We start from the raw sequence: 12,732 nt of genomic DNA on the forward strand, positions 1-12,732 counted from the left end.
CTTTCTTTAACATGAAATCACAGATTTCTCTGTGGAACCGAGTCTCTAGATAAAGACACAAGATGAAACAGCTCATTCAATAAAGAGGCAGCTTCACCAGGAGGTTTTTGACTCGAGACATTTCTGAATCTGTGTCACTGTTTTCAAAACCGAACCTGAACTGGGGTCGAGGCTCGGCTCTGATTGGACGAAGCGAGAGCTTCACCGCCGGGGATCACAATGCTGCAGAGGAAGAAGAGGAGAAGATGATCAGCTCAGGATTTGATTCAGTGAAGAAATGAATTAAAGACCAGAAACCAGTTGGAAAGGGTGGACCTACATGTAGCCTGGATCTTCTACATCACTGTCAGGAAGGTTAGGATCAGGGTTCACATAATCAGGTCCTGTACAAAACAAACAGAGCTCAGCCACCATCCAACAATTCACACAGGCTCAACTAAACAGTCATTCACTTTGAGTTATTACGGTTTTCACCTCTGGAACAAGTCAAGACCAACATGTGAAAAACCAAAGACAACCGTCCACAACCTGGACAATGGAGGTCCCAAGACCAACAGGTCCAGGAGATACTGCTGCTGACATGTCTCAACCAACATGTCCAACTCTTCACAGGGAAGTTCTGAGTTGAACACAGGGACTCTGATGTGATCAGTTCATCAACATACCAACCAACCAACCAACCAGTCAATCAACCAACCAGTCAGTCAATCAATCAGTCAGTCAATCAACCAACCAGTCAATCAATCAATCAAACAACCAACCAATCAACCAACCAGTCAATCAATCAACCAACCAGTCAATCAACCAACCAGTCAGTCAGTCAGTCAATCAATCAAACAACCAGTCAGTCAACCAACCAGTCAGTCAACCAGTCAATCAATCAATCAATCAATCAATCAAACAACCAACCAGTCAACCAACCAGTCAGTCAACCAGTCAGTCAACCAGTCAATCAATCAATCAATCAATCAACCAGTCAGTCAGTCAGTCAATCAACCAACCAGTCAATCAATCAACCAACCAATCAACCAACCAGTCAATCAATCAATCAACCAGTCAGTCAATCAACCAACCAGTCAACCAACCAGTCAGTCAGTCAGTCAGTCAACCAGTCAATCAATCAACCAGTCAGTCAGTCAGTCAGTCAATCAACCAACCAGTCAACCAACCAGTCAATCAACCAACCAGTCAGTCAACCAACCAGTCAATCAACCAACCAGTCAGTCAATCAACCAGTCAATCAATCAATCAATCAATCAAACAACCAACCAACCAGTCAGTCAGTCAATCAACCAACCAACCAGTCAGTCAACCAACCAGTCAGTCAACCAGTCAATCAATCAATCAAACAACCAACCAACCAACCAGTCAATCAACCAACCAACCAACCAGTCAGTCAATCAACCAGTCAATCAATCAATCAAACAACCAATCAACCAGTCAATCAATCAATCAATCAATCAATCAATCAATCAATCAAACAACCAACCAACCAGTCAGTCAGTCAGTCAATCAACCAACCAACCAGTCAACCAACCAACCAGTCAACCAACCAACCAGTCAACCAACCAACCAGTCAGTCAGTCAGTCAATCAACCAACCAGTCAACCAACCAACCAACCAGTCAACCAACCAACCAGTCAGTCAGTCAATCAACCAACCAGTCAACCAACCAACCAACCAGTCAACCAGTCAATCAACCAACCAGTCAACCAACCAACCAACCAGTCAACCAACCAACCAACCAGTCAATCAATCAAACAACCAACCAGTCAACCAACCAACCAACCAGTCAACCAACCAACCAACCAGTCAAACAACCAACCAGTCAACCAACCAACCAACCAGTCAATCAATCAAACAACCAACCAGTCAATCAATCAACCAACCAACCAGTCAACCAACCAACCAACCAACCAGTCAACCAACCAACCAACCAGTCAACCAACCAACCAGTCAATCAACCAACCAGTCAACCAACCAACCAACCAACCAGTCAACCAACCAACCAACCAGTCAACCAACCAACCAACCAACCAACCAGTCAACCAACCAACCAGTCAGTCAGTCAATCAACCAACCAGTCAACCAACCAACCAACCAGTCAACCAACCAACCAGTCAACCAACCAACCAGTCAACCAACCAACCAACCAGTCAACCAACCAACAACCAGCAGCTCAAAGTGATAGAACGTTCAGGTTTATGTGTCAAACTGAAAAATCAACGTTCACTGTCCGTTAAAGAAACTTTGAACATATGAAGAACAAATATCTCTCAAGATTCAGAACATTGAAAATAAAACGTTTTGCTTCTTAAAGTGAGAGAAAAGTGATTTTACCGTCTTCTGGATTCTCATAACTTGGGTTACTTCCTGTGGGAGGAGGAAGTCACGCTTTAGGAGTTTGACAGAGTTGGTGGAAGAGCCACGAGTAAAGGATCAACTCATCACAGATCAGATTCAGGTAAAGACCCAAGCTTTTCTTTTCTCTTTTTCAAACATTGCAACATCATGTATTTTTTTAACATTTCTGTTTATTCTTCAGGGAAGAAAACAAACTATTTCACAGTTTATGTTTTATGACAAATACATGATTTAGATGATCCGACCGTTATTTCTCCAACGAGAACAAACATGTAGGATTGATGGTGGAGGAGCACTCTCCTCTAGTGGACATTTGAATTAAGAACAGATAGAATAGAAGATAACTTCCTGACTAACAGGATTTATTAATCCTGACTTAACTTAACGAAAGAGACTAAAACCCCAAAAAGGAGAATCTCACCAGTTTCTGTATTGAAGGATCTGTGACTCCGCTGAGTTCCATCTGAAGATGAGCTGAGCAGATTAAACAGGACAAACTGTTATCATCTCAGAAACCATCAGCATTGAACCTATTATAACACATGTATTAGGTTTATGTTTTACATTATAGATGTAATACAGTGAGAAACCTTGGTTTGACGCTCTGAACGACTTATCACTTAAATGATTTTATTCTCAGGTTGAGAGATTCTCCCTGTTTCGGTCCGACTCGTACGGACTCTTTTATCTACGGACTGGACAGATGTGGCCCAGATGTGCTGTGTGATGAAGCGGGACTCACAGGACTCTGGGTGGCGACAGCAGGTGAGGGGCGGAGCGGATGGAGTTCAGGTCGCTGCTCGGCTGCACTGAAGAGAGAGAGAGTCATCAAGTGCTGAACACGTGAACTCGCACAGAAACAACAGTTAAAGAGAAACAAACAGAAATATGATCTTTAACCAACTGAATCTGAACAGAGGATTTAGCTTCTCTTAATATTTTCATCTTTACAAATCTTTAACATAAGAAGATTAAAAACAAAACCCTTTGTTTTAATATTCAACTCGAACTGAAGTGAAGTTATTAGGTGAGAAGAATTTCATCTTTCATGTTTTATTTCTTATTTAAATGTGTGTTGTATGTTCTTCTCACTTGGGTGGATGACTCGGACTCGGAACTCAGTGGATCTGAGAGAATAAAGGAAAACAGACAAATAAATTCACTTCACATAAAAGTGTGAACATATGATCAGAGTGAATTTATGGAGACTCACGGCATGTAGTCCTCGGAGGCGTGGGTTTGTCTGATGGACACTGGGCAGAGGGAAGAGACACTGGTTATATTATATAGAGATTATAAAGTGAGTCGTCCTCTCATCCAGTGGCCTGTATATATATATATATATATATATATAAAGATATATATGTATGTATGTATATAAAGATCTCACCCAGTGGACGTCGTCTCCAGCAGTTCACACAGGCGAGCGTCAGAACCACGAAGCAGACGGACAGAGCAGCCGACAGAACCACGAGGAACCAGGAGGGAGTCATGATTCTTCTGAGGACAGAAAAACACTTTGATTCTGTCCACTAAAAACTATTTGTACTTTTTGTACTTTTATATTGAGGAGTTTAAGCCTCAACAAATTCTAATCTTATTTCATCATGTGTCCAGTGACTCGTCGACTTTCTCTGTTTAAAAAAATCAATAGAATTCTGCAGCTCCATGATTTTCAATAACAACAGAAGGAAATGACGTATTTCAGGGACTATTTTCAGTGGAGGATTAATCCACATTCGGCTGCTTGAGTAAAAACAAGAATCAACTGTAACCGTGGCTGTGACGCCCCCTGCTGGTCAGTGAGCGGCTGCTCTGAAGCCTCAGTTTCACATTGTGTTCAGCGTCATCTTGGGTTTTTGAAACCAGAAGTGACCATATATGGAGGAGCGGGGGGTGGAGCCTGGAGGACACACCCACCTACACCTGCCACCTGCACCCATTGGACGGTACTAGCTGTCAATCACACTGTGGTATCCCCCCCCCATACATCCGGTGCTTTATGGTCTGTTTGACTCTAAATGATCATAATTCACTAAATAAACATCAGCTGTTTGAAGAAGACTTGAAACTAGAGACTGAGACAGAAACTCCTGAATGTTTCCTGACGTTATAAAGTGAGAAGTTACTTTCTAGATATATATATTATATAAATCAAATGTCATAGATTTCTATAGAAACTGACTTCCATCATTGTTTTATAACAGCTCAGTTTTCCCAGTGCACTCTGGGTAAAATAAACATAAACATGAACATAAACGACCACAACACAACTCGTTGTTAGTTTGTCGAGTTGTTTTCTCATCTTAAAGTTGTTCTTTCATCAAACTGCTGGTTTTAGGTTTTAACAGAAGAAGAAGACAGTGATAAAATCTACGTCCTGAACACAGACGTGAGTCACAGGAAGGAAACGAGGTTCAACTGAAGCTTCATCACACGAAGCTGCAACAAAACTTCACTCTGCAGTGACTCACATTATAGATTCTATATCTTTATTCATCTGGAAGCTTCACTTTCATCCTTTAACATCAGATCCTCACTCAACAGTGTGCACAGCGGCCATCTTGTGAGTTTTAACTCTATATACATGTATACACATCACTGACCCTCTTTATATACAGTCACTGATGGTCTTTATATACAGTCACTGACCCTCTTTATATACAGTCACTGGTCGTCTTTATATACAGTCACTGATGGTCTTTATATACAGTCACTGATCATCTTTATATACAGTCACTGATGGTCTTTATATACAGTCACTGATGGTCTTTATATACAGTCACTGATCATCTTTATATACAGTCACTGATGGTCTTTATATACAGTCACTGATGGTCTTTATATACAGTCACTGATCATCTTTATATACAGTCACTGATGGTCTTTATATACAGTCACTGATGGTCTTTATATACAGTCACTGATGGTCTTTATATACAGTCACTGATCCTCTTTATATACAGTCACTGATGGTCTTTATATACAGTCACTGATGGTCTTTATATACAGTCACTGATGGTCTTTATATACAGTCACTGATCCTCTTTATATACAGTCACTGATCCTCTTTATATACAGTCACTGATGGTCTTTATATACAGTCACTGATCATCTTTATATACAGTCACTGATCATCTTTATATACAGTCACTGATGGTCTTTATATACAGTCACTGATGGTCTTTATATACAGTCACTGATCATCTTTATATACAGTCACTGATGGTCTTTATATACAGTCACTGATGGTCTTTATATACAGTCACTGATCGTCTTTATATACAGTCACTGATCATCTTTATATACAGTCACTGATGGTCTTTATATACAGTCACTGATGGTCTTTATATACAGTCACTGATCATCTTTATATACAGTCACTGATGGTCTTTATATACAGTCACTGATGGTCTTTATATACAGTCACTGATCGTCTTTATATACAGTCACTGACCCTCTTTATATACAGTCACTGACCCTCTTTATATACAGTCACTGGTCGTCTTTATATACAGTCACTGATCCTCTTTATATACAGTCACTGATGGTCTTTATATACAGTCACTGATGGTCTTTATATACAGTCACTGATGGTCTTTATATACAGTCACTGATGGTCTTTATATACAGTCACTGATGGTCTTTATATACAGTCACTGATGGTCTTTATATACAGTCACTGATCGTCTTTATATACAGTCACTGATCGTCTTTATATACAGTCACTGATGGTCTTTATATACAGTCACTGATGGTCTTTATATACAGTCACTGATGGTCTTTATATACAGTCACTGATCGTCTTTATATACAGTCACTGATCGTCTTTATATACAGTCACTGATCGTCTTTATATACAGTCACTGATCGTCTTTATATACAGTCACTGATCGTCTTTATATACAGTCACTGATCGTCTTTATATACAGTCACTGATCGTCTTTATATACAGTCGCTGATGGTCTTTATATACAGTCGCTGATCGTCTTTATATACAGTCGCTGATGGTCTTTATATACAGTCGCTGATCGTCTTTATATACAGTCGCTGATCGTCTTTATATACAGTCGCTGATCGTCTTTATATACAGTCGCTGATCGTCTTTATATACAGTCGCTGATCGTCTTTATATACAGTCGCTGATCGTCTTTATATACAGTCGCTGATCGTCTTTATATACAGTCGCTGATCGTCTTTATATACAGTCATTGATCCTCTTTATATACAGTCACTGATGGTCTTTATATACAGTCACTGATGGTCTTTATATACAGTCACTGATGGTCTTTATATACAGTCACTGATGGTCTTTATATACAGTCACTGATCGTCTTTATATACAGTCACTGATCGTCTTTATATACAGTCACTGATCATCTTTATATACAGTCACTGATCATCTTTATATACAGTCACTGATCATCTTTATATACAGTCACTGATGGTCTTTATATACAGTCACTGATGGTCTTTATATACAGTCACTGATCGTCTTTATATACAGTCACTGATGGTCTTTATATACAGTCACTGATCGTCTTTATATACAGTCACTGATCGTCTTTATATACAGTCACTGATCGTCTTTATATACAGTCACTGATCGTCTTTATATACAGTCAGTGATCCTCTTTATATACAGTCACTGATCCTCTTTATATACAGTCACTGATCCTCTTTATATACAGTCACTGATGGTCTTTATATACAGTCACTGATCGTCTTTATATACAGTCAGTGATCCTCTTTATATACAGTCACTGATCCTCTTTATATACAGTCACTGATGGTCTTTATATACAGTCACTGATCGTCTTTATATACAGTCAGTGATCCTCTTTATATACAGTCAGTGATCCTCTTTATATACAGTCACTGATGGTCTTTATATACAGTCACTGATCCTCTTTATATACAGTCACTGATGGTCTTTATATACAGTCACTGATCGTCTTTATATACAGTCAGTGATCCTCTTTATATACAGTCAGTGATCCTCTTTATATACAGTCGCTGATGGTCTTTATATACAGTCGCTGATGGTCTTTATATACAGTCGCTGATCGTCTTTATATACAGTCGCTGATCGTCTTTATATACAGTCGCTGATGGTCTTTATATACAGTCACTGATCATCTTTATATACAGTCACTGATCGTCTTTATATACAGTCGCTGATGGTCTTTATATACAGTCACTGATAATCTTTATATACAGTCACTGATCGTCTTTATATACAGTCGCTGATGGTCTTTATATACAGTCACTGATCATCTTTATATACAGTCACTGATCATCTTTATATACAGTCACTGATGGTCTTTATATACAGTCGCTGATCGTCTTTATATACAGTCGCTGATGGTCTTTATATATTTGCTCAGACCCCTGCTGGACAACAGTCGTAGTACGCGATGCTGAACCTTTGGTGTGAGAATTAGTCCCATAATTTGTCAGTGTGGCGTCCATGTTGAAAGAGTGAGACTATATAAAGTCTATATAAAAACAAACAGTCGACACCAGGTGCATGCTGGGAAGAGTCCTAGCTGAAGTAAAGGTAAACTGACCTGAGTACGGACGACGGCAGCAGAGACGTTGTCCACGAGACGTTACTGTCACCAAACGTCAGACATGTCTGAAGTTTCTCTTCACGCTCGACCTTCTTCTCTCCTCCCTCCTCCTCCTCCTCCTCTCCTCCAATCACCTCATTTCATTTCCCGCCAGAGGCTGTGATGTCAGCGACCACCAGCTGAGAACATGAGTCTGATGAAGCTGATGAGTGTGAAACTTCATCAATGAACAGATTCTGTCATGAGTTCATCAAAGTGCAGAAGAAACTTCATCTCAGTGAAACGTCAGAAAACGACGGTGACGAAGCTTCGCTGGTTTCAAAAGCTGCAAAAACTCTTCTGCAGACGCTGCATCCTCCACCTGCAACAGGAAACCACACGAGCACCCCCGCCCCCTCACCCCTCGCCTCCTCTCCTCTTCTGAGAAGATTCAGAGACACAAGGGGGGGGGCATCAGACACTGTGAATAAATTGAAGTCAAAGAGTCTGACACCCCCTGGTGGCTGGCTGCAGTACAGTATCATAAATCAAAGTAGAAGTTAAATAAAGACGGTTTCTGTGATTTGAGGTCGTTCTCATCACTCCGATGTTCGTATGGGAAACATTAGCATCGTAAAAACAAGGCAAAGCAACGTTTTCTACAGCAGCTGACCAATCAGAGCAGAGTGGACCAGCTGACCAATCAGAGCTGGGCTTCATCAGGAGGTGGAGTCTTAAAGAGACAGGAGGTAAATCTACGAGTTAGAGACAGAGGCTGAAGAGAGGAGCTGCAGCTGGACACTGAGGACAGTGATTCTGAACATTAGAGCATGAAAACATTTTACAGCCAGAACTCATTAAATTATAAACCTGAAAATGAACAAATCGTCTTCTTTCAAAAACAAAACATTTTAAAATGTATTTTAATTCCTTATCTTTGAAGTTTTAATTCAAAAAACATGTTTTCTAAATGTATTTTATTAAATTTGCAGGAGAAAAACAAAGTGAAAGGACGAGACATATTCACATTCGATCGCAATGTTTCTACAATAAAAACACGAAGACTTCTAACGTATCAAACTGTTCCTTTAATAACATGAAGCTGACGGACGATGGTTCGGTCTCATTCTTCGTATGGAAGCGCTGAGAGGCAAGTGGGTTTTTTAATTTTTTTAAAGATCAATTTCAAAATTAAAATATTTCGTCTTTGAAAACAAATTTAAAAAATGTTACTAATTCGTTTTTTTGCCAGGATTATTTTTCTAGGGTTTTTATTTTTCCATCTGTGAAAACAGGTTTTATACGATGTCATCAAACTTCCTAAAGTATCTCTGGGACAAAACTTGATCAACATGTAAAATCATTTTCTAGACGTGACCGTGATGTTACAGAGGGAAGTCGCTTTGAAAGAGAAAAACTGGCGGATTTAGTTTTTGCCTTCAGGGCCTCCGTACTTTAGTTGCAAATTATTATTTTAAAGATAAAATCATTAATCCACCTGAGCATGTTAATACGACAAACACTTTATCGTCCAACAAGTTAATTCTTGTTTAACAGAAACGGTAAAATGACTAAACAGCTTTGATTAACGTTCGTTTTTTAAATAACCGTCGTTAACATGTTTTGTCAATGAGCTCCCACCAAACACAAAAGAAATCTTAAAATTACATTTAAAAAATCTCCGTTAAACACTTCAAACATTCCAACAGAAGAACGAGGATTCAAATCAGTGATGAAGCTTCAAAAATGTACACAGATAATAACTGACTGCATTTAAAGGTTAGTGTTGTTATTCAAACGAGCTCAGATGAAAAGTGATTAATAAAGTTTATCGTCTATATAAACTTCTGATCCCAGATCGACCGGTCGGGTCAAATAAAAAGTCAAAGTGAATCAACAGAGCAGCTTCTGTTCCTCAGTCGCTGAAGATCCACACAATGAATTCAAAAATATCTCCTGAGACGACCACGTCCCTGGGAAAGTTATAAAAAAGGGAAAGATTTAAAAATAAACTTTAAAAGGTTTCTGCACGGCAGACAGTCCCTTCAGTGTTTTCAGTCCCACCAAACGAAAACCCCCCGGTACGACAGACGTCTGGTTTCAGATCAGAACGCTGGACACCGGGACCCGAGTGGACCGGCCGCTCCTCGGCACAACGATCGGCTCGTCGTCTGTGAACAGAGACGAGAGGAATTATTAGATTAATTTGATATTTAATGCAGCTGTTTTTAACCTGTAGAAACTGACCCTGCTCGACGCTCTAGGCTGCATCATCATTATCCTCCTCCTCTACGGCTGAAGGGAAGCCAGCCGCTCCCTGTGTCTCACCTGTAGCCACGTAGTTCTCGGCCCGATCTCGGTCTCCTTCGATGAAGAGGGCGGTGGCGAGGAAGAAAGCCCCGCCCACCACAGCTACAAAGGCGCAGAGCAGCAGAGAGAGCTGCAGCGAGCGAAACTGCCACAGGAACGAGTCCGTCTTCCTCAGGTAGTCGGAGACCTGGGATTTACCAGAGGGACAGACGACCACAGATCAGACGACTGCTCCATCAATATGTAGAGATTCAAACTTCAAACATTCAGTGTGTGTGTGTGTGTGTGTGTGCGTGTGTTAGTGGGACGTACCACTCCGATCAGGTAGGGACTCCCAGCGTCTCCCAGCAGATGAGAGATGACGATCTGAAGCGACTCAGCTGTGGCGCGTCGAGTGGGAACGACCACGTACTGAGAAACAGAGGGTGTGAGAATGAGTGAGTTGAGCTTCACTAACTGAAGGTCAGAGGTCAGAGGTCGACCTGTAAAGTCTCGAGTCTCGTGACTCACCAGCAGAATATCAGCCACGATGGCCCAGTTCATGCTCAGGAACGTTTCTCCCAGGAAGATGAAAACCTGAGGGAACAGAAAACACGTGACACCGCTGCCCCAGGAGAAGGTCGAGCTCAAGTCTCATAATGTGGACGCAGCCTCAGTTTTATGAACACGTGTGTTTCCTGTTGACGTTTCACACAACGACCTGCGGACGCCACCAGATGAAGGAGACTCACGTATGTGGCGATGGTGCTGGCCTCAGCGAAAACGATGGCCAGGTAGAGGAAAGGTGCAGAGAGCATCAGACCGGCGGCACAGACCAGTGGATCCGCTCTGGGCGTCTTCTTCCTCAGCTGCCGACTCAGCTGCACGCCGCTGGCCACGCCCAGAACACCTGTGATGCAGGTGATCGCTCCGAAGATCAGGCTGTCAGGAGAAACGACCACGAGGAGTCAGGTGAGGTTTCTTTCAAACGGTATCAGTTTCGCTCCATCGCTCATTCGTTACCTGTCGGAGGAGGCGCAGTGTGCATCCGTGCACGGAGCCTTCACCCCGGTGACGATAGAAGCTCTCAAGAGGAACGTCGGCGCCCAAAGAGCCAGAGAGCCGGTGACAAACGCCACCGCAGTGAAGCCGAAGGTGGACAACACGAAACTGCAGCTGCAGAAGAAGAAGATGAAACACGACGCAGGTCAGATCAAAGTCACAGCAAAAGAATAAAAGTGTTAAATCTGAGACAAAACTTCAGACAGTTTAAAAGTTTCAAGTTGAATCACGTTCACTCCAAACACAAAGAAATCTGTTGAATCTGCACGAAGAAGCTGAACCTGATTCTTTAGAACGTATTTAAAATCCTGTCGTAGCGTTTCGGGGCCGATGCTGAAACGATACTTCGGTCAGACAGAATAAACGTGTGACTCAGGACCAGCCGAGCTGAAGACGGTTCACTGAACCTGGATCAGCAGCCGACTGTGAACCTGAGTGAGGTGGAACCTACTTCCTGCTCAGCGCCTGCAGGTCCATCAGCCAGCTGGTCCGGTGCAGCTGATGCTCGGGTCGAGCCTCGATGGCGCCTCTGTTCGGCTCCTGAACCACGACCAGCAGCAGGATCACTGCGATCAGCCCCAGAGCTGGAGTCACCTGAGGGACACGGGTCCACAGAGACAGCGTCACATCTTCCATTTCATACGTTAAGGATCATTTCAATTCATCCTCAAACAAATGATGAAAACTTAACTTTTGTTTATGAAAAGCAGCAAATACTGAAATCTTTACTTTGACTTCAATTAATGTTGAGATTTTCTAAACACATTTAAGAATAAATCCCATATTTGAAAAGATATTTCACAGATTAGAATCTGCTGTAAAATATTCAGACCAACATGTTTTTTTAATTCTTTAAAAAGCTCAGAATGAGAAACTTTCTTCTGCCTGAGTTGATAAAGATAAATAAACCTAATGTGACAAACGAGACGTGATGTCGTTGATGATGAACTTAACGGTTTCAGTGTTTTTATTTGATTTCAGCTCTTTTCTGTTGCTCTACTACATTTGGGCTCATTTCAAAAAGACTAAGATATTTGACTTTAAAACTTTATTTTTGTTTTTAATTGTCTGCAGAAGAAAGAGTTAAAGATAAATCTAGAAGACGTCTGTGCAGTTACAGATTTAATCCGTTTAACTGAGAATAAAAAACGTACCCGCAGAGCCCAGTGCCAGTCCTTCGCTATGTTGCTGACTTGAGAGCCGACGATGTATCCGAGGCCACTGAGAGGAAGAAGAGAAACGAGACGTGATGATAAAACATCATCTTCATCACAGCTTCGTCTGTTTCAAATCCACACAATCTGTCGTCTGTTCCATCAACAAGTGGATCGAGGACGTGATGTGAAAACCATGGAGACAAACACCAACCAGAGACCTGGGACGTCCCCTGGCTGCTGCTCTCACATCTCAGAACTGGTGTCAGTGTGGAGAAAGGGTCAGGAGCAGCTCTTACCTGCCCACGGGG

At 41.5% G+C, this 12,732-nt stretch overlaps 1 protein-coding gene across 5 annotated transcripts in view; it reads right to left on the reverse strand.

The window, feature by feature from the left end:
- Positions 1-9,529: 9,529 nt before the first annotated feature.
- The window catches only part of LOC117766019 (protein spinster homolog 1-like), a 12,058-nt gene continuing 8,855 nt past the window's right edge, over positions 9,530-12,732 (reverse strand). For 3 of the 5 annotated variants that reach the window (XM_034592719.1, XM_034592714.1, XM_034592716.1), the window contains 9 exons: positions 12,721-12,732; positions 12,422-12,488; positions 11,719-11,861; positions 11,229-11,381; positions 10,958-11,147; positions 10,737-10,802; positions 10,539-10,637; positions 10,245-10,413; positions 9,530-10,087 (listed from right to left, as the gene is read on the reverse strand). The exon at positions 12,721-12,732 is cut by the window's right edge and continues 140 nt beyond it. In XM_034592719.1, coding sequence (XP_034448610.1) covers positions 10,017-10,087; positions 10,245-10,413; positions 10,539-10,637; positions 10,737-10,802; positions 10,958-11,147; positions 11,229-11,381; positions 11,719-11,861; positions 12,422-12,488; positions 12,721-12,732 — 970 coding nt within the window. In that variant the 3' untranslated portion in view covers positions 9,530-10,016. Of the gene's footprint in view, positions 10,088-10,163; positions 10,414-10,538; positions 10,638-10,736; positions 10,803-10,957; positions 11,148-11,228; positions 11,382-11,718; positions 11,862-12,421; positions 12,489-12,720 lie in introns of all 5 variants that reach the window. The other 2 variants (XM_034592717.1, XM_034592718.1) reach the window with 1 other exon arrangement.

The sequence above is a fragment of the Hippoglossus hippoglossus genome, chromosome 8 (assembly GCF_009819705.1).
Source record: "Hippoglossus hippoglossus isolate fHipHip1 chromosome 8, fHipHip1.pri, whole genome shotgun sequence".
In the NCBI taxonomy this organism is placed as follows: Eukaryota; Metazoa; Chordata; class Actinopteri; order Pleuronectiformes; family Pleuronectidae; genus Hippoglossus; species Hippoglossus hippoglossus.